General features: G+C 40.1%; 1 protein-coding gene across 1 annotated transcript in view; it reads left to right on the forward strand.

Annotated features, from left to right (window-relative positions):
- Positions 1–21743, forward strand: part of rab27b (RAB27B, member RAS oncogene family) — a 69348-nt gene extending 47605 nt beyond the window's left edge. The window contains exons 2-6 of the mRNA XM_083983815.1: positions 12352–12523; positions 15989–16077; positions 17810–17913; positions 18022–18145; positions 21195–21743. Coding sequence (XP_083839941.1) covers positions 12371–12523; positions 15989–16077; positions 17810–17913; positions 18022–18145; positions 21195–21381 — 657 coding nt within the window. The 5' untranslated portion in view covers positions 12352–12370 and the 3' untranslated portion in view covers positions 21382–21743. The remainder of the gene's footprint in view (positions 1–12351; positions 12524–15988; positions 16078–17809; positions 17914–18021; positions 18146–21194) is intronic.
- Positions 21744–22155: the final 412 nt, after the last annotated feature.

Consider the following 22155-nt stretch of genomic DNA (forward strand, 5'->3'; position numbering starts at 1 on the left):
TCTAGAGAGTCTGGTGATAACAGAGGAGCAGACTGCACCTCCTCTTCCCCCTGGTAATCCTTAAATTGGCATTATCTGTTATCATGTGCCAGATTTACCATCTACTGCTCCCACTCGTTTCCCTTGTCCTCTGCATGAGCACAAACACCCCCGTTGCTGCTGACCGGCTGAAATATAGTTGTGTTACTCAGTCTGGTCAGCCTCAGAGTCTCATTACAACGGTTGTTTTTTGTGCACATATGGACCAGAGGAGATATTCACACAAAATGTGTTACTGTAATCCTTTTATTTTTTTTGTGTCTAAGCATTTAAATACATTTCTCAGACTTTAACCTCTGCATGGTGCTGTGGCTGCCTTGTGTATGTTAAATCAATTTGACCTTTCTTTGAGAACTTTTCAATGAGAAGACACAGATTCATTCTCAGACTGGTCATGTGGTGTGATCTATGGTTAACACAGATGTCATCAATTCCCTGCTTTTTAGTATCTTCTGTTGATACGTTATAAAACTCTACTAGAAGACGTTTTACTGATTATGTTGAACTTTTTACTTTCTTGAAAAATTCTTGAAAATCATTTTGCCTCCTTTCATTTACACTTTGAATCCTCACATGTTGAGCAGCTCTGAACTCTGTGTTTTTGCCCAGAGCCATCTGGTCTTATGAGAATAAATCTAATTTTGAAATCTAACTTCAGTTGGAAAACATGTAAAGCTGATATTAATTATTTATTGATTTAATTAAAAGATTCAGTTGGTACTAAATATAAAGACTTTATCAACCCTTATCCTCAACAGTAATATGTATAGAAATGTTATAGATTAACAAAAAGTGCAGGGTGTTGTTTTTTGACGCTTATATACAGAAACAAAGTAATACAACTAATATTAGATTACAATCTGTTCCAAGAATAAAGGCATGAATAGCAGAATGAATTTGGTCCACTTTCTTTTTCCAGACTGAATTATTTAGGGTTGTGATGTCTTTTATTACACTTAAAGGGACTACGAGGAGTTTTGGAAAGTGTTTTCACACTACATTTCCCATGAGCCTCCGCGCACACGGTTCAATTCTTGGACCGGCACAAGACGGATGAAAGCGAAAACATTTGCCAAGAATGTTTTCATTGATCAAGAATGAAAGTCGGAGGTTGGAAGTAGAGGATGACATTTTTCGGGAATTCCCACAGGTCACGTGACTCCCGTGGAGTTCCCGTGGGATTGGGATGGGAGTCAATTTCACCTCTAATCACGTGATTGGGCAAGAGCATGAGTAAAACGGGAGCAGAAGGGAGCGGGGACGGGACTGTCTGAAAACCATGATGCATTACATTTTGTTTCAAAATAAATCGATATCTGATTCTGAACATTTCTCCCAAGCCTTACGCTTAAAATCACCGTCGCCATGTTGTAGTTTTCACTGCATCACAAGAGAAAAGAACTACACCGGAAATTACATCCTGTAATGACCGTGAAAACTGCAACGCGCAATGGTGTGACCATGCACTGTAAAATTTTCCATACATACAAAAAGTTCCATACATCCTGTTGGGGTTTATTTTTCCATAACAACCTCCGAACTACATTATCCCTTACATATTTATCGAAAATGGAGCCATTAACAAGTGTGAGTAATGCAGATTCATCCACATTATTTTTGAGACTTTTTTATAAACAAAAGCAAACTCCTCGGGGTCTCTTACATTCAATAAAAAAAATAATAATCAGGAAACCAGTTTATATTTACTCTTTATGCCAGTAGCACTAGTGCTGCAGACATTCAAGGTCCCAGATGATGTATTGGACTGACTAATTTGGCTTTGTCATTATCATGCTAAAATGATCACTTAGATCAAAGCAAACCCTGTATTTAAAGTGCAGGCTCAGAGAGCTCGACTCCAGGTTCAAAGACCTCAATGAACTGATGGGAGAGAGACATCTCTCAGGGCAACAAGCTGCTCTGTAGTGCAGCACCACAGACCCAGCCAATGCAGTTAAAGGGATAGTTCACCCAAAATTGAAATTTCAGTCCTCCGTGGCTTCTCTGAGTTACAGGGGGTCTCGGCGTAGCAGTGCATGTCCTGGTTGCAAATGTATACCAACTGTCTTCGTGACAAAAAGACACACCAAAAAACATCCAAATACCTCCATGCTGCTCGTATGTAATGTCCGTCTTGTATTGAAGCCCTGAAATGTGAAATTGTCCTGAAAAAAATTAAATAAGTCTATATTTCAAGCTTGTTTTATAGCGGAAGCTTCTCGAAGCTCCTCTTCCCGGTTTGTCAAATTTGGACGAACTGGTAAGAGGCGCTTCCGCTTTTTTTTTTTTTTGGAGCTGCAGCAGGATCTCAGCGTCCTGCTGAGCTGCAGCGATGTGCATCAGCTCACCATGACAAGTTGCGTACGGACCCACGCTTAAAACAGTAGGCGGTGGACGTTTACATCGCACACTTACACTATGTGCTGATCTTATCAGGCGGCTGGGGCCGTTATCTGATTAGTTAATCCAGTTCATTAAAGGGATAGTTCACCCAAAATTCAAATTACACTCATTATCTACTCACCCTCATGTCAACTAAGAGCTGTGAGAATTTTCCGAGTCCTCTGTGCCTTCTCTGAATTACGCGCAGCAGTATTTGTCCATATAATGGTTGTCAATGGATACCAACTTTCTTCGTCCAAAAAGACACACCAAAAAACATCCAAATACCTCCATACTGCTCATCTGTAATGTCCCTCTTGTATTGAAGCCCCAACATGAGAAATTGTTCCGAAAAAAAATTAAATAAGTCTATATTTTAAGCTTGTTTGTAGCGGAAGCTCCCAGTGTCTCAGTTCACTGCTCTTCCTGTGTCAGTGCAAATCACGCCGGTGGAACAATTTCTCATGTCAGGGCTTCAATACAAGAGGGACATTGCAGACGAGCAGTATGGAGGTATTTGGATGTTTTTTGGTGTGTCTTTTTGTTACGAAGACAGTTGGTATGCACTGCTACGCCAAGACCCCCTGTAACTCAGAGAAGCCACGGAGGACTCTGAAACTTCTCCCAGCCCTTAGTCCACATGAGGGTGAGGAGATGAGTGAAATTTCAATTTTGGGTGAACTATCCCTTTAACTTAAGACTGGGCTGATGTGTGAAATATAGTTTGCCCTGGTTTGCGCTGCGGCTGCCGAGCTTTCTAACAGCCTACGGCACAATTGGTTAATATTTTGTGCTGCATCTTCATGAAACTGCGAAAAATGTATAAATCCTACATAAAATGCATCATGATAACATCTTTTCATTTGACCCTCTCAGACAAATGTCCAAGTCCTTTAATTTTCAAGACAAAAACTAAAAATAAAGCCCATCTATTATCTTAGAGATAGAATTATAGATATCCCTCAGTTGAGGGTATTACGTCAGGCTCAAGCCACAGAGGTTAGTAGCGTACTTCCTGTTAACAATAAGGTTTCAAGAGGTGTTATGATTTCTGTCTTCTTAGAATTAAACTGCCAGAGTGACGAAACAATCACTCTTTTATTATCTGTTGAATACAGATCAGAAGGTTTCAGGTCTGCAAACATGCTGTAAGACTCCACACAATCTTCACTTCTTTTTCTCGCTTGATTTCATTGTGAATGCTCAGTCTGTAATAAATCTGTGTGTATTTAGGGCGGCACAGCAGTGAACGGTGCAAATTACAGCCAGAGTCAGTCAGGTGGATTTATGCTCCTCCATGGAGGTGTAGATTTCCCTGGTGCCACAGCTGATTTATGCAGTAGTTCACTTTGGGATTAAACCTGTTGATTTTTAAAAGTAACACCACAACAAAGGATGGATGTGTTGTATTTCATGCAGCATCCATTATATCTAGAACTCTAGGCAGAAAAGTAGCTGTATCAGAACACGAACTGCACATTTATCTGTTGCTGCTGAATAAAAGAAGATAGCTGAGCATCTGTTTTGAGCTATAACAGATAGGCTGCCATTCTTTCTGCTGTGAGTGCAGTCTCTTTAAGTTGGCTCCATGTTGCAGTGATAACACTTGTTTGCTCTGCTTCTTCTTGCAGAAAAATGTATTCAATCTGACATGATAAAGAAGAAGAAAAGCTAAATAAAAACATTGTGGAGTTGCTACATTTTACGTGTGACTCTTTGTATGTGCAGTCAGTTTGTCTTCCTGTCTTTCAGTCATCAGTCTGCTGAATAAACTAGTTGTCACAGAGGAAGTCAGTCTTCTTGTTTACATCACAAAGATTCAGATATGGAGGGGAATTCAGTTTCATATCTGATGCTCTAGATGTGGATGGATAGACTTTAATTTGTTGGTGATAAAATGAATCTGATACTTAAAGCAGAAGTAAGCAATATTTTTGTGTTAATATAAGTCTTAAATCTGCTCTGCTCTGAGCCGAGGAGAAAACTTTTCTTGTATCCTACAAGTTGTATCCAATGAGGAGAGAGAACGGCATGAATCATGACCGTAACGTCTGACCGGGGGGGGGGGGGGGGGGGGGGGGGGGTAATGGAAAACAAACACTGCATATCTCCAAAATCAAAATAGAAAAAACAAGAGCACTCGCAGCTCTGCAGGACTCAGTGTCAATTTATTGTAGTGACGTATGTTTCGAGCAATGTAGCTCTTCGTCAGACAGTAGGATAGCTATCAGAAGCCATCTTAAATACTACTAGTCACATGACTTGATCAGGAGAAGATAGTATGCAGCTGTTGCAGGTGTCAGAATGAACAGAAAAATCATAAGACAGCAAGCAACCTCAATACCCTGACCTTGATATTCTCGGTGCATATAGATAAATGTACAATGTGTCCCACAATCAAAACACTATGTGAAAGTATTTGACCTCAGGCCACAAGAGGCCGTAATGAAATAAAGCGACAATAATAACAATAACAATATCAATATCAAAGGAACAAAGTTCCTAACCCAAACAAAGTCATCGGACCAGAAGCCGTCATATAGGATGGGTATAGTAACATCTTAAAGTGCAATATTCATAGTAGAAAGACTGGCAATGAATATATAAAACACCGACTCATGAAAAACAGTCATGATATAAATAACTCCAAAATCAGGCAGGTTTCCAGGATGCCAAGTAGCCTATTCATTCTAATGTAACAAGTGCCGATGAGAACCGGTGTCAAAAAGGAAAAAAGGAAGAAAAAAAAACAAACAATCGATCACGGACTTCATGATCGATTTTCCATGGCAACGAACGAAGCTTCGAAGCTTCGATTTTTTTGGGTCAGCCCTAGTTCAAGGCAACCCGTAACTCGTGTTTTTCCGACCTGTGAAGTCGTACCAGTTCGATCTGGTACGACTTCACGGGTCGGAAGTTACGAGTGGCTGTTATAGTGACTTTCACAGGCAACAGGACGGAGAAACGCGAGTTGCGGGTTGCCTGGAACGCTACAAAGTCGTAAGTCGTGACTTGAAGCTGTAATTTACGGTTTCAAAAGCCTGCCTGGAACGCAGCATTAGCCAAAACGACCGGATCGCTTACTTCTGCTCTAAGTGTTTGTCTGAAAGTATACAGTACAGGAACCTTATTTTTCATTACCTTTACCCACTAATAAAAAGAAAACATAGTCCGTCATAATTTGTAATCAACCAAAAACGAATGTTGGGTCAGTCCTATAAGGAGTATGATTCAGTGTGATCATAAAGGCGTATTCGGGCACTCTAAAATTAAAAACACCCCCCACACCATAGAACTGTACTATTTGTTTGTAAAGCTTCAGAGTGTTTGCACCTCTGACTGAAAGTGGTGAAATGTACATGTCACAGATATGATGAGGAAGAGCAGGACGCAGCATCCTGATATATTCTCTGATACTGACTCTAATGTGTCCTTGTTAACACTCTCAAGTCATTTCTTATTGCAGCACAGTTTGTTGTAGACTCTGTTCTTGCTTTCCACCTCTCTTTCTCTTTGTTTGCCCTGGCTCCTGTTGGCTTCCCCTCTCCCCTACTAGCTCATACATTTTTAATGTGTCTTTGTGTTTTATGGTTTTGTTCTTGCTTGTTATTGGGATACAATGTTTAGCAGGCACCAGGGAAAACCTTTCCCCCACAACCCCAATGTAACAAAGCTGTGAAACAAATATTCCTGTTTAACGGTATAGGCTACATGTGTATATAGTTCTGGCCCTTGTATGTACTCAATAACTGCTTTATTAGCCGATAAAAAATGCAAGTGAAGAGTGTATGTAAAGTTTAAAAACCCACACATCATATGATTATAACCCTCATAGGACTGACTCTTTAGGCCTACTGCCATGTTTTTTTTTTTTATCACACTGTAGCTTGAGCTAGCTTTCTAATACAGACAGCATACTGTATGTGTCTGGAGGACATTCTACCATTTTTCAGCTATAATCTTATAACACATCTGAGTGTGTCAACTGTGTAACAGGCTACTGCACAAATCATATGAACAAGATCGACATTTCATCACCTTTTCAGTGGAAATGGCAAAGGGTCAGACAATAGTTGGTGATTTAATCATCCTTCAAACATTAGCATTCATTCAGTCGTGCTTCTAGGTAATATATGTCTGTATTTAGTAGCCTATCAAAAAGCTCCACTGTGTTCACCAGCTGCTCTCCAACTGTTTCTGCTGTTTGCCACTGAGCAGCTGTGTCTCCGAAAACAGTTGAATGCTCAAAGCAAAGGTATATGAGAACATAGCTTTGTGTGGTTGCTCAACAAGAGCTGAAGCCCTCATGTGTTTGGAAGACATGAGGGTATGATATGTCCTCTGTGCTATGTCTTCAGGGCAGATATATGACTGAGTCACTGGGCTGGTTAGCATGCTGATGCCAACCAGTATTAGAATAAAAATAATGTTAGCATGAAGCAGGGTTATTGTAGTTCTTTAAAAGTTTAAAACTAGCGGTGAAAATAATCGGTGAAAATAAATCCCACAAATTTGATTTGATTTCAGCTTCGGCGCTTTCACAGAGAAGCTTCTACAGATCAAGGCTTTCCTAATACCTGAAAAACTGAAACTAAACTAAAACTAGTCAATTCCTCAAAATAAAAACGTAACTTAAACTGATTATTCGCTTGTTGAACTAATTAAAACTGAACTGAAATAAAAAAGAAAACTGAAAAACTAAACAAGAATACAAATTAATGAAAATTTTGAAACTATACCTTATACCAGCGTTACTCAATAGGTGGCCGGCAGGCCGGTTATTTGTGGCCCCCGAACTGTTATTTCTTCAGTATGTGTTTTGGTTGGGTCAACACGTATGTCTTGTCTATGACTTGTCTCCATGCCAATGATACACAGACAGCCTGTTACTGGGTCGCGCTGCGAGCGCATTTTTAAGTTTCACTTTTGTTTTTGAAGCGGTTCATATTGTCACTTTGCCAGCTGTAGGAGCCTAGATTGCGCACCATTTGAGCCAAAGTTCTAAAGACTGACCGTAACCGACGCTCGTTAACCGATTGGATTACGACGCTGGCGGCGCACGTGTTTAACGGCAAAAAAAATTGATCGCTCCAATTTTTTTTGCCGTTAAATACACACGTGCGCTGTGACAGCTGATCAGTGCCACTTCCACTGTGCTCTGTCTCAGCTGATCGCGCTCATATGGAGGTTAGATCGCCCAATGTAGAACTGTTTTTATAGAAAGTGCAGCCAAACACCAGGCTGAAGAGACAGGAACAGCAGAGCTCCTGACAGCTCCTCTGTCAAAATTGTCAAAATGGAAATTATATTTTAGTGCATATTTTTATTGTTGTTTTGACTAAAAAGGACATCTTTTGAATATTACAGTACAATATTTCACATGTGGCCTGACCGACCTCAATAAATGGACCTTCGAGCCATTGAAAAACATCTTTGTGGCCCTTGAAGATTTGTATTTGAGTACCCCTGCCTTATACTATGACCTTGTCATGAAGGTGGTACAGTACCTCAGTCAGTACGTTTACATGACACTTGAAAAAACCGAATTATTGCCTTAATCCGACTATAACTGGATAACTGAAGTGCATGTAAACACCTTAGTCCGACTGAAATCGGAGTTGAGAACTCCGATTAAGACACCCAGATAATGCGATTGGAATTCGATTTTCTCCGTCATGTAAACACCTTAGTCTGAGTATAACTGGACAATACATGTGCGCATGCTCCACAACAGTAGAGACGGCACCAAGTGGAGCAGAGAAGCCGCCCGAACCCCGCAAAGTAAAGAAAAAAAAAACAACGTCAGCGCAGATTCAATGCATTTCACACATACACAGCGCAACCAGCCAGATTGTTTTATTAGAGAGAGAGAGAGAGAGAGAGAGAGAGAGAGAGAGAGAGATGAAAAAAGGAAGCCCGTATCCTATTCTCAGCGCGAATCCGGCCCAGACTGGTGCGTCTGGTCGGGAACTGCAGTTGAGAATTTATTATTAAGCTACTAAGTTGTTTATATTCCGTTTTTTACGAGGTGACAGAAAAGTCAACAGGACTGGGCGGCGTATTAACCGGCTGAAACAACAGGTGACGGCGCATGAGGGGGCGGACGCCGTCAGTTATTCGATTTTCTCAGTTGCATGTATATTGAGACAAGGACAGAAGTCCGACTTGACGCCAAAATCGAATTTTGAGCATAGCTCGATTAAGCTCTGCATGTAAACGTACTGAGTGTTACCACTAGTGTGAAACAATCACTCAAAAGGGGAACTCAGAGATAGTGCTCTTTTTGTCAAATGAGAGAGTTTTATTACTTCATATGGCCGAAGTGCAATTGTGAAATTTGCTACAGAGACTTGCATTGTTGAGACAGATGTGTTGGTTTTCACACTGTTAAATTGACCATAGATTATCCAGTCATGATAAAATAAGTATGGTCATTTATTATATTATTATCTAACACAAATATCTTTCATATTCCAGCCAGCCTTAGATGATGTTACATTGTTTCCACATTATTATTTGGCTAAATCTAAATGTATAAACTTGTTGGTGGAATATAATTTTAATAAAACTATTAAATTATGTATGTAAAAATATCTTCTCTCCCCATTCTGCAGTATTTAGTACTGCTTTGTTATTCATTGTTGGGATGACTGTGAGTCGGGTTGTTCTCTGCCGTCAGCTGACCAAGCACATGTGGACTGGTTTGGCCTCAGGGGATAATGATTGACGGGCTAATCACAATGAAGACATCACTGGTTTTCAAACCCCTCCCCCTTTACTCAGCCAAGCCTCACCTCTCTGCAGGGCTTCATCAATACTAGGACAGATAGATGTTTCATCCTGTCAAACCCTTGCTTTAAATGTATTTATCTGTCACAATCAATGTACTGTACAGTCAATGGAAAGTAATATCAATGTAAAATATCATTTCCATTTTTTGGAACTTTCTGTTTATTCCACACAGATAAAACATACATAAAACCCCACCCTCCAGTCATATCAATACCATACTACACAACCACATACATACATTACCCCGTTTCCATTTTTTTTTTTTTTATACACACAACATTCATTTGAATTCTGTGATTTCTCCTTGGGAAAATATAAAACCAAAGAGAACACGTGTAAATAAAAGGAATACTTTTTTTTTTTAAGGAGCTATCTTATATCTGTTATTGTTTTCCATCTTTAGTTGTAGTTTTACTTTAGTGTCTTCCATAATAATAATAATAATAAAGACCTTGTATTGTGTCTCCATGGCTTTATGATAGGAGCTTCTGGTTCCAACCAAGTTATTGTAATCATTTCTTCCAGTGGTTACCAGGAGCCACATAAAGTGGCAAGCCAGCCAGGAGATACACTCTTAGAAATAAAAGTGCCAAGTAGAACCATATATGGTTCTTCGGCTTGTCCTCACCCTTTTGGCTCCTGGTAGAACCTTTTACAAAGGTTCTCTGGATCAAAATGGTTCTTACTGGAACCCTTAGTGTTACCAAGAACCCTTGAAAAACCCTTTCTTCGGGAAAGGGTTTTTCAGAAGCAAATGGTTCCAGGTAGGCAAGGCAAGGCAAGGCAAGGCAATTTTATTTGTATAGCCCATTTTTACAAACAGTTTGTCTCAAAGGGCTTCACATAGCATCATGACAACATCCTCAAGGTACCCTCAGGTAGAACCCTGACCCTTCTAGAAGAACCCTTTTAGAACCCTTATTTCTAAGAGTGTAGGTCGCTTCGATAGTAGCCTTCTAATCTTCCATTAGTTTAACTTATTTTCACCTGTATTAAACATTTTCAAACACCAGCAAGTATTACCAGAGACGTTCTATATTGTCTAGAAGGACTTTGGTATTACTTTGTTTATTCTCTCCCTGGAATGTCACCCTGTGTGTTTCTTCCATATCCATATCCATATTATCCGGCAGTGTTCTTGTGGCCATTCATAGCCTTAATTATTCCTGCAAATGATACAAAATGTGTTGTATTCAGGACAGCGTGCTGATTGAATATACTGTAGGTCAAATGTCAGTGTGCTGTCTTTGCTGTGGTTGGTCAGCGGCAGCGCTCTGAGTTACAGTGAGGTTATTGTGAAGAGATCAGAGCTGCTGGCTATCCACCGTCCAGACTGTGATACAGCGCTGTGTTCTAAGTGCCTCTGCTCAGCTGAGTGAATTAAGAGTCTTATGATCCTCACTCTAAATATACCATCTGTAGCCAAGAGACAAACAGGCCTCATCAGACCACAGACCGCTATATAGTCCATCCAACAAGTTCACATGAGCTGCTGTGTTTGACTCAGTCTCTAGTTAAAACCAACAATCTTTCTATGTCCATTTTTAACTGCAAAGTTTTCTTCTTTACTGCCTTTTGTTCTACTCTGCTACATTTTCTGGTGTGTTGCCGTTGGCAACTCTTAACCAGCCAAAGAGCTTCAAATCAGTCACACTGCCTGTTGTACATCAACCATTCCTCGATAGTGTGTCTCCAGGTCAGAAGCTTCACTTGTGCTTTTGGAGATTTTCTCACCACTTGCACTATCATGAATACTGACCTTACCATGATGTTTACTACTTCATCCATCAGGCTATATTGCCCAAAATGTTGTACAAGTACCTCAAAACTCTGGTATTTTGCCACAACTGACTTTTGTCAAGTAATTCTGCACACATGATGTTCACTCTCTTCTGTTTTCTTACACTATGATGACGAACATACACTCTCTTTCCCACCCCACCCCACCCCACTCCACTCTCTCTCTTGCTATGCAGTGAAACTGATCTGACATGGCCTGCTTCATCTTTCAAACTCTGGACCTATATGTGTTTTGAAAAGAAGTGCATGCACACATAGATCTGCCAAACTATTATATTTGCCATAAGTATGTTTAATTCAGTCGAGTGTGTGCAAAAAGTGCCATTTAAAAGTGTTTTTTTCTTTTACATAAGATTGTTTATTCTGTATCCCTCCACATTACCCTGTATTATCTGGTGTACAATAATATTATTTTTCCAATAATAATGATAAAAGTGACTTTATTTATGGATTTTATTTCTATAACATCTTTGTTGTATGTCAAACAGGCAGATATGTTTTACAGAATATTCAAAACATGCATTTGTATTTTTACTAGTAAAATTTTTTTACGTGGCATCATCGACATTCACCTTTTCTTTCTTCAAATTAAAACACAGATTTGTACTAGAGTCACAAAAACAAACCATGTGATCTTGGTGAAAATAATTGTCCTTATGTTTTATCTTCAACTTTAAAAAGAGTAGAATTTACATACATGTACATATATATTTCCAGTATGGCATAACATCATCCGCCACACATATTGGATATATCACCCTCTTTGATAAAGATAGAAGGATTTGTGATTATTATTCTGTGGATTCATTCTTCTATTCATTGTATGTTGTGTGAGAGCTTCTGGAAGCTCATTTGAATAAGTTTCCCAATGCTTTAATTCCTTGTACTATTGATTTGCCAGCAAAATCTACAGCTTTTACCAGAGCAAAGAGTGGATTAACTGACTTTTGTCAAGTAATTCTGCACACATGATGTTCAGTCTCTTCTGTTTTCTTACACTATGATGACGAACATACACTCTCTTTCCCACCCCACCCCACCCCACCCCACTCTCTCTCTTGCTCTCTCTCTCTCACACACACACACACACACACACACACACACACACACACACACACACACACACACACACACACATGCATAGCTGCTATTTTCCCACAAACCCTCTGATCTCCACTCTCAAATTTCAGTAGTGGGAAGTAAGACACGGATGCAGACACCATCTCCTGCCTCTTATTTCCTCTTCTTCTGTTTAGTCGTGTGACTCCCACACATATACCTGATGTTAGAGTACAAAGTGTGCGTCTGTATGTCAACATGTGTGTCTGTTTGCCACAGGTTTATTGCAGTCATCACTATGACTGATGGGGATTATGACTACCTTATAAAGCTCCTTGCCCTGGGGGACTCCGGCGTGGGAAAGACCACGTTCCTGTACCGATACACAGACAACAAGTTCAACCCCAAGTTCATCACCACAGTCGGCATCGACTTCAGGGAAAAGAGAGTGGTGAGTTCTGATCTGTGTGATCTCATGCTGTACTTGGTTATCATACCATGGCATTTGCCCATACGTTTTCTTTGGGCCTCAGTTTTGAATATATGAAGTTTTGTTGTGTGCGTGTGTATATATAGTATATATATAATATACACACACACACACACACACACACACACACACACTTATATATACATATATTTCACGTCTATATCAATCAAGACATTAAATATTATAATTCTTTGTGTAATTGTGACTATGTAGATCGGATTAAATTCCTGTAAATGGCAAATTAATGCAGAAAACTAAGAAATTCCAAAGAGTTCACATACTTTTTCTTGACACACTGGAATTTCTTAGTTTTCTGCATGAATTGGCCATTTAATGTGATCCAATCTATACATCTAAGTCACAAGTATTAACAAACACAATGTGCTTAACCTAATACCACACAAAGAATTATAATATTTCATGTCTTTAATGAACATATCCGTTAAACATTCACATGTGCAGGTGGAAAAAGAAAGTGAACCCTTGGGTTTAAAAGCCCCAAACCATGATGCTCCTCCACCTCTGACATGATGTTTACATGCTGCTATGCAGAGCCATGTTTACACCATACGTACAAAAAATACAAACAGAAAACGAGGAAATTCCAAAGGGTTCACATAATTTTTCTTGCAACTATATATTTATTAAATAAATATATAGTTGCAAGAAAAAGTATGTTTTTTTAATTTTAATTTTAATATTAATTTTAAACTGCAGCTTGAGTGTTCAGTGCAGGTACAAACATGAAGCAGTAAGTCTAGTTCCCTCTGTTTAAGCCTATAAAGTTAATTATTTGACATCCAATATTTCACAAGAAAATGAAAATCACAAAACAAATTCTGCAGAAAAAACAATGCAACTAACTGTAACTGGTGCCTCTTTTGCCACATGGTTGACAAACTGATTTGTGCCTGCCATGTTGAGTGACATTTTATAAACTGCTGCTACTGTGGTTGAGGTTTTGACATGTTTCGGCACTTGGTTAAAGGGATAGTTCACCCAAAATTGAAATTTCACTCATTATCTACTCACCCTCATGTGGACTAAGGGCTGGGAGAAGTCCTCCTCCGTTCCTTCTCTGAGTTACAGGGGGTCTCGGCGTAGCAGTGCATGTCCATATAACGGTTGCAAATGGATACCAACTGTCTTCGTAACAAAAAGACACACCAAAAAACATCCAAATACCTCCATGCTGCTCGTATGTAATGTCCGTCTTGTATTGAAGCCCCGAAAAAATTAAATAAGTCTATTTTTCAAGCTTGTTTGTAGCGGAAGCTCCTCTTCCAATCAAATTTGGACGAACCAGGGTCTGTCCTCTTCCCAGGTCGTCCAAATCTGACGAACCGGGAAGAGGAGCTTCGAGAAGCTTCCGCTACAAAACAAGCTTGAAATATAGACTTATTTAATATTTTTCGCATAGAAAATTGAATAGAATTTTCAATTTTGGGTAAACTATCCCTTTAAGGTTAAGAATAGTTCATGGTCACAAACCATGCGACATATTCAAATTGATGCTTGTGCCGTTCATACTGCCTACACTATGCTGACCATATTTGGTCATAAAAGTAGCAGAATTATCTCGTCCAGGAGTGAATGTGGGAAAATCACAGCTGTCTTAGAGAAATGATGCACTGAGGTACGATTGTGACATTCACAAGTATTTTATAAGCCTTGTCGGTGAATGAGTGAGAAGCAGCATATGTACATAGCCTTGTTTGGCTGCACTTAGTTGAAACATAGTGATCATACTTACAGTATAGACAGCTGTGGAGAAATGGATCTGAACATATTTTGAAGTCCTTTCTTTGCCAGTGTATTACCAAGTCATTATTGAAATCTATTGTGATGTGATATGAAGAAACAACCATTGATGATTTTAGACTGAAAATGGATTCAGTGCTGGTTGAACAGCTCAGGGTGACTCATACCATTGATTCCTCACCTCCACTGTTTGTGTGTGTGAACGCAGCTGTAATTATGGAAAGCTGGTGCTAAATTGAATATGAATATGCTGAAGTGGAACATCGGTCCAGGTGGTTTCATGAACATTACATACATTAAGATTTTCATTTACCTGCCATCCACAACCCCAAAGCAGTAAACTCTTTTTTGGTGCACAATTAAAGGAAAAAAAAAGGAATAAAATGCACGTTAAAATTGAATGATCCTATCATTTTAACTTGTACTTTAACTATGATGCTTTTGACAATTCAGTAGCCAGTGATAATCTTTTAGTTTTGTTCACTTGTCTTGTAATTAAAGCAGAAGTAAGCGATCCGGTGGTTTTGGCTAACTTCCTGTCAGCCGATGGAGTTAGCAGTCCCCGCCCTCGTTCCTACGTCACCACATTCATGCGCATCCCTTGGCTGCACACACAGAGAGGACCGCCCCTTTATGCCGTTCTCTCTCCTCATTGGATAAAGGTCGTAGGATACAAGGAAAGTTTTCTCCTCAGCTTACAGCAGAGCAGAGTGACTGACAGACCCGTGTTTCAGACCAAACACTCTATGTAAGTGATTGCTGTCGGAAGATAGAACTATTTAAGACTTATATTAACACAAATATTCCGCTTACTTCTGCTTTAAATGATATACTGTAATGTGTTGAGTTTTTATAGAGCTGTTTGTGTCTCAGCATAATGCTCCAGCAACAATCCAATAACAAACAGCAACTGTCACTTTAGACAACTGTTATCATTTTCCAACTGACCTGTGGTCAGTCATCACCTGGAGAGCCTAACTCAGTGTTTTTCAACCTTGGGGTCGGGACCATATGTGGGGTCGCATGGAATTCAAATGGGGTCGCCTGAAATGTCTAGTAATTGATAAAAAATATATATATATATATTTTCACCAACAGAACAGTGGAGAGCTGAGTGCACCAACCAGACTGTCAGACTGAAAACTGTTGTTTTTGGGTGCAGGTTAGACAATAAAAGCAATTACGGTAGACCATGAGTTTGAATGTGTGCTTCCTGTGAAACTGTGCATGTCAGAATTCACCAAGGTTGAATCTGATGTTAAAAGTCTGTAAAAAACCTATTGAAATGATTTGGATTATTGTTGCTGTGGTGTGACTGGGTGTTTGACACTCACAGAGTAAACTGCACCCTAGAGTCTGTGGTCCCAAATGCAGGAGACTACAACTGACTACACCCAACTATGATCACTGGTGTGGTCAAAGAACTTCTGCTCCATGGTCATTCTGGAGGCTTCATTGTGCAGAGACCAAATGGTTCCATCGTGTTATTGAAGTCAGGGTGTTCAATACTGGAGAAACATGTATCACTAGTCAGATTCATGGCGTTCTGAAAAGTTGTTTTCTAAGTAGCATTTCATGTGCTCTATCAGGCATTAACACACACTACAACATGTTTACTTTGTCTGCTAAATAAAAACTAAATCAGTGATGCTTCTTTCGCCTCAGATGTACACAGCGGCCAATCCCAATGGGACGACCACAGGGAAAACCTTCAAGGTTCATCTCCAGCTCTGGGACACAGCTGGACAGGAGAGGTGGGTGACTGCATCTTTTTTACCCCTCAGATTATGGACCATGTTTTGTCTTTATATTAGTCAAGCTTGTCATCCACATGACATTTCAAATATTCTGGACTGCTCGTTGACTTTGGATGATTTCATCGGGAGTGAAGTCTGATGATTCCAGCTGCAGTTCCTCTTCTGACCACTAGATGCTAGACCAGTTGCAGATCTACTACACACACTCAGCTGCTCAAAGGTGTAAATATTGTACATCCAGTGCCATGCTTAGGTCCAGTTCGCACACAAATGGGTATTTTTTTTAAACTTAGTACATGCTAACTCAGTCTGAGGTCTCTGAAAGCCCAGCTGAGGTGAGGACTTTCAGAAAGTTCCAGCGTTGTCATGTAAGCAGGGAATTCTGTTTGTAGCTTCTTTCTGGTTGTTGGTGTTCCAGCTGCAGGCCCTGTAGGTAGTTAAATCCCACAGTCTGTTTTTCAATCTGTCTGCATTTGACCTTTTCAAAGATTGATGCACTGTTAGTCTTGCATCTGAATATTTTATACTATTACTGTGCATGTTTGTGACCGTCACCAACCCTCCCTGTCAAACTTTATAGAGAAGAGGTTCCTATATGAGCCGCAGAAGGCCATGGAACACCATGGTGGGTCAAGGGGGAAGTAAGGGACAGACAGGGTATTGAGGGACAGATGGTAAGGGACATACAGAGACAGTACATGAGGAGTGGAATAGGGGAAAAAAAGAAGAAAAACATTTGAAGGAGCCATTGAATGAGAACACCTGAGTTGTGCTGCTGTGAAGCAGCTAGTCTTCAAGACCCCCTATAATGCTGAAACCAGCTGTAGTTTGTGGATCTTGTCTGATAAAACTAAATGATATGCTTTAAAAAATATTTTAATGTACAGTACTGTATGGCATTTTATATTTTGTCTTAAAGGGATAGTTCAACATTTTGGCAAATTGGCCCATTGCCATAATCTCTATAGTCATAGCAGTAGGTTCGTTATCTTTAATTGTCAGTGCAAGCTATTTTTAGAACGGTGGAGCAGAGCCGTGAGCTGCTCAGAGCTACACTACGTAGGCTAATGGGATTTCTTGGTTTCCCTCATCAAACTCATCAAATACACAATCCAACAACTCCACAACTCTCTGGTGGACAAGTTGTGACCTGCACATTCACCACGCTATGAGATAATAACACAACGTTACAAAACAGAGCCGTTTTCGAGGTAAATGCAGAGACTGCTTGCTGAAAAACTGTCCCTGAAGGCAACGCGCATCAGCAGTTTTGCATGAATTTCCCTCTAAAACAACTCTGTCTGGTTGGTCTGTCTCTGGTCTGAGTTGTTTTAGAGGGAAATTCATGCAAAACCGCTGAAGCGTGTTGTGTTCAGGGACAGTTTTTCAGCAAGCAGACTCTGTATTTACCTCTAAAACAGCTCCGTTTTGTAATGTTCCGTGATTATCTCATAGCATGGTGAATGTGCAGGTCACAACTTGTCCACCAGAGCGTTGTGGAGTTGTTGGATTGTGTATTTGATGAGTTTGATGAGGAAAACCAAGAAATCCCATGAGCCTCCGTAGCGTAGCTCTGAGCAGCTCACGGCTCTGCTCCGCCGTTCTAAAAATAGCTTGCACCGACAATTAAAGGTAACGAACCTACTGCTATGACTATAGGGATTATGGCAATGGGCCAATTCGCCAAAATGCTGAACAATCCCTTTAAAGTTTTGTGTGTGTGATCTAGGTTCCGCAGCCTGACGACGGCGTTCTTCAGAGACGCCATGGGGTTCTTGCTGATGTTTGATCTCACCAGCCAGCAGAGCTTCCTCAATGTCAGAAACTGGATGAGTATGTTGTTGACTTCAGATGTTTACATGTCTCAAACCTCTGCTGTCACTCATTATTCAATGCTAATTTGTTTTCTGTTGTTGCCGATTCGTTTTCATCATTTTCCAGGCCAGCTCCAGGCCAACGCCTACTGTGAGAACCCAGATATTGTGTTGGTGGGAAACAAGGCCGACCTCGCCGACCAGCGGGAGGTTCAGGAGAAACAGGCCAAGGAGCTGGCAGATAAATATGGGTATGTTTGTTTTTCATATTGGGTAAGGACTGCTGGAATGAATAGCAGACATTACATGGACAGTAGTTATACTGTTCTCCTAACAGCAAGCTAAACCCTTCAGCATTTCACCTCCAAGGAACAGTCTTTAGTTGTGGTTGGCAGGATTTTAATGCAGAAATGGTGAAACTGAAACAATAAAGGATACATACATAAATCAGTTATAATGAATTAAAAAAAAATAAATAATAAAAATCAGTTATAATGTCCCTTTACAGAGCCTTACACATAAGGATGCTAACTTATGCTAACAACTGTAGTTACATGTTATGTAAAATATCAAATAATTACGTTACTACAAATCAAGTTCTTTCAATATTAATATTACAAAATAAATACTATGACTACAAACAAATGTACTCACCGAAAAACTAGCAAACTCAGGTGTAGCATATATTTTTTAACATCACTTCCTTTTCTCTACCAAAATAAAAGTTTGCATTTCAAAATAAAACAATACACATTTTAATGTTACACCACAGTAGTCTAACTGTACACAAGTGAGGCCTAACTCAACATCACAGACAGTATGTGACTGCTGTGCAGCACTGACAACAAGTTTTACACAAATGACTTCCTGTTTGACAGGTCAAAAATCATTTCCTGGTGTCATTCCAGCCAAAGACATCAGTCTCATCGTGATTCCTGGCAACATGAGACAAGGAAGCATTAGCATAGCTTCCTTTTCACAACAGTGTGTGGTCAACCATTACTGCTGACACTGCACCAGTTTGTCTGTCAGTATCACACTCCATTTACTCTCCCCTAACCCTCTACCCAAAGGAGCAATCCCTGATTTCTGGGCAAAGAAGCGTGGCCTGAGTGTTGGAGATGTTGCTCCCTTATCCTCATCCTCATCCCAGCTGCAGCACATAGCCCCAAAGTTCCATCAGTCTCACTTCACCAACCTCATTCTCGGTTTACCAGTACATATGTGTAGTTTTCTTACTAGTCTACTCTATGATTCCCAGTGGGCTCCATGAACACCTAATGCACCTCAAAATAATTATCTGGAAAGCTTCAAGAACCTCAAATAAGTCTGGTTCCCTTCATTAAAGGGATAGTAGCATTTTTTAAAAAAGTGGGGTTGTATGATCTACAAATAGCCCCTAAGTACTTTAATTGCAGTAGAAGACTCTCTGCACTCCTCCCGTTAGCAACGCCAGCCCATAATAGCCCTGCCCAGAGATTTACAACATACAGTGTTGTGAACAGACCCAAAGAAACGGCCTATTTTCACGGCCTAGAAGAGGTTTTACCTGTTCACTATAAAACTGCGTTTTTGCTGCACTTTGAGGGGCTGGAAAAAATTATATTATAGCGAACAATGGAACTGTGTTTTTTTTTTCAGGTAAAACCTCTTCTAGGCCGCGAAAATAGGCCGTTTCTTTGGGTCTGTTCACAACACTGTATGTTGTAAATCTCTGGGCAGGGCTATTATGGGCTGGCGTTGCTAACGGGAGGAGTGCAGAGAGTCTTCTACTGCAATTAAAGTACTTAGGAGCTATTTGTAGATCATACAACCCCAAAAAATGCTACTATCCCTTTAAGATCACTTAACCATGACCTGGATGACAAGAAACTTCTCAGACGCCAATGTAACATTGGACAAGAAATGGCTGTCAAATAAAGGCATAACAGTGCTCCAGAGTGGTTTAAAAGGGCTAGTTCAACATTTTGGTAAATTCTTCTATTGCCATAACCCCTATAGTCATGGGGGTAGGTTGATTACCTTTAATTATCGGTGCATGTTGTTTTGAGATGGGCGGGGCAGAGACGTGAGCTGCTCAGTGAACACAATGGAGGTGAACGGTACAAGGTCCACTGTTCAAAAGTGAAAGTACTTCCGAGTATTTGCTTCATGTATCATAATGTTACATAATTACATGATTACTTCATAGCGTGGTGAATGTGCAGGTCACAACTTGCCCACAAGAGCGTTTTGGAGTTTTTGGATTGTGTATTTGAGTTTGATGAGGGACATTGACTTCCGCCACGGACACTTCACTCCCACACTCTCTGTTAACAAGGAAACAATAGAAAGGGTGGAATCATACAAATACCTCGGTACAATAATGGACTACAAACTCACATTTCAACTACACAGTGAACATCTTTTTTCTAAATGTCAGCAACGTCTCTTTTTTCTTCGCAAACTTCAGGGTCATCAAACAATACTCTCTGCTTTCTATAAATGTTTTATCGAATCCATCCTCACATTCAACATCACAGCCTGGTTTGGTTCACTCAGCATTACCCACCCAAACAGTCTAAACAAAATAGTCAAACTCAGCAATAAAACCATAGGTCAGGAACAGGAGCCACTCATCAACATCTACAATACTCAGGTCAAGAAAAAAGGCACACAGATCGCCACAGACACAACACACACACACACTACATAGCAACTACAGCCTACTACCATCAGCACACAGATACAGGTCACTCCCACTCCGGACAAAGAGAGCATCATCCAGTTTCATTCCCACCTCAATCCCACTTCTAAACGCCTAACTCCCACCATAACTTTTTTTCCTTTTCAATTAACCTGTTTTTAACTAATTTTTATCTTTGTATGTGTCTTTTTAACCTTTGCTGCGAGTACTTGTACTTATGTGTGGTTGTAGGAATGTGTATTATTATTGTGTTGGGTATGTCTGTGGTATGTAGGGATGTGTGGATCGTTGTATTGCACCTGCACTTTTGATGTCCTTCCGCAACGAAGTTCCTAACGGAATAATAAAGTACTTTTGAATTGAATTGAATTGACAGTGGACCTGTACCGTTCACCTCCATTGTGTTAGCTGAGCAGCTCACGTCTCTGCCCCACGGATCTCAAAAAAACTTGCACCAATAATTAAAGGTAATGAACCTACTGCTATGACTATAGGGATTATGGTGATACTGTAGGCGAATTTGCCAAAATGTTGAACTATCCCTTTAACTGAAATGAAAATCAGTTAAAAATGTCTTGCTGAAACCTTTGTGCTTCTCTTCTTCTTGCTGTCAGGATCCCATACTTTGAGACGAGTGCAGCGACGGGGACAGAGGTGGACAAGGCCGTGATAACACTGTTGGACCTGGTCATGAAGAGGATGGAGCAATGTGTCGACAAACCGCCCGCCGAGGCTGCCAATGGCAACGGGGCCACGAAGCTCGGTGAAACACCGCCCGTTGAGAAGAAATGTGCATGTTAGGTCAAGAGGCAAATCAGGAAACAACTGGTCAGCATTCCTTTGTTATCTGTCACATTCCCTCCATCTTTTACTCACCTTTGATTCAATTTGTTTCCTTGTCTTCTCTTCACTTTATTTACTCTCAAATTAACCTCAAGATCCAAGGTTAATTTATTGTCTTTCTAAAAATATGCTTTCACATGAAAATAACTAAATTTGTACTCAGGTCCCAGCATCGCAATAAGGTGACAAGTAAAACAAGTGAATAAAAAAAAAGACAGTTACTCTAATCATCTTCTGAATTCTTAATTCTCCCAAACTGTCGGCCTCTCTGATAATGAAACAACCCTACTCCCCTCTAGTGGATATTTAAGATATCACAGTCTCAGCCTGTCTGCCTTTCAGCTCTGTTTGTAGGCCTACAGTTAAAACAGAATGCCAGAGAGAACTGGGAACTAACCTCTGCACAAGTGGTTTGGAGGATTTAAATGACTCTAAATCATAAGTCACAAATGATGTTTGACACTTAAATTTGAGCTATTTATTACACTAATCTTTCCACCACTTTGTAGCAGTTGTGCATGTTTCCTCCTGTGTCGGCTGCGACTGGTTGGACCAGGCTGAACATCTGTGTGACCAATGTGTTTTTTTTTTCTCTCTTTCTTTCCTCTGTTCCACCCTGTGATCTATGCTGTACCTGTATTGGCCAAAATGATATTATATTTTTCTCAACAGTGTTATGTGGTTCAATAATATGAGATGAAATTGCATCACTTCAATGTCATGTAGGACACC

This window comes from Trachurus trachurus (assembly GCF_905171665.1).
Source record: "Trachurus trachurus genome assembly, chromosome: 12".
Classification (NCBI taxonomy): domain Eukaryota; kingdom Metazoa; phylum Chordata; class Actinopteri; order Carangiformes; family Carangidae; genus Trachurus; species Trachurus trachurus.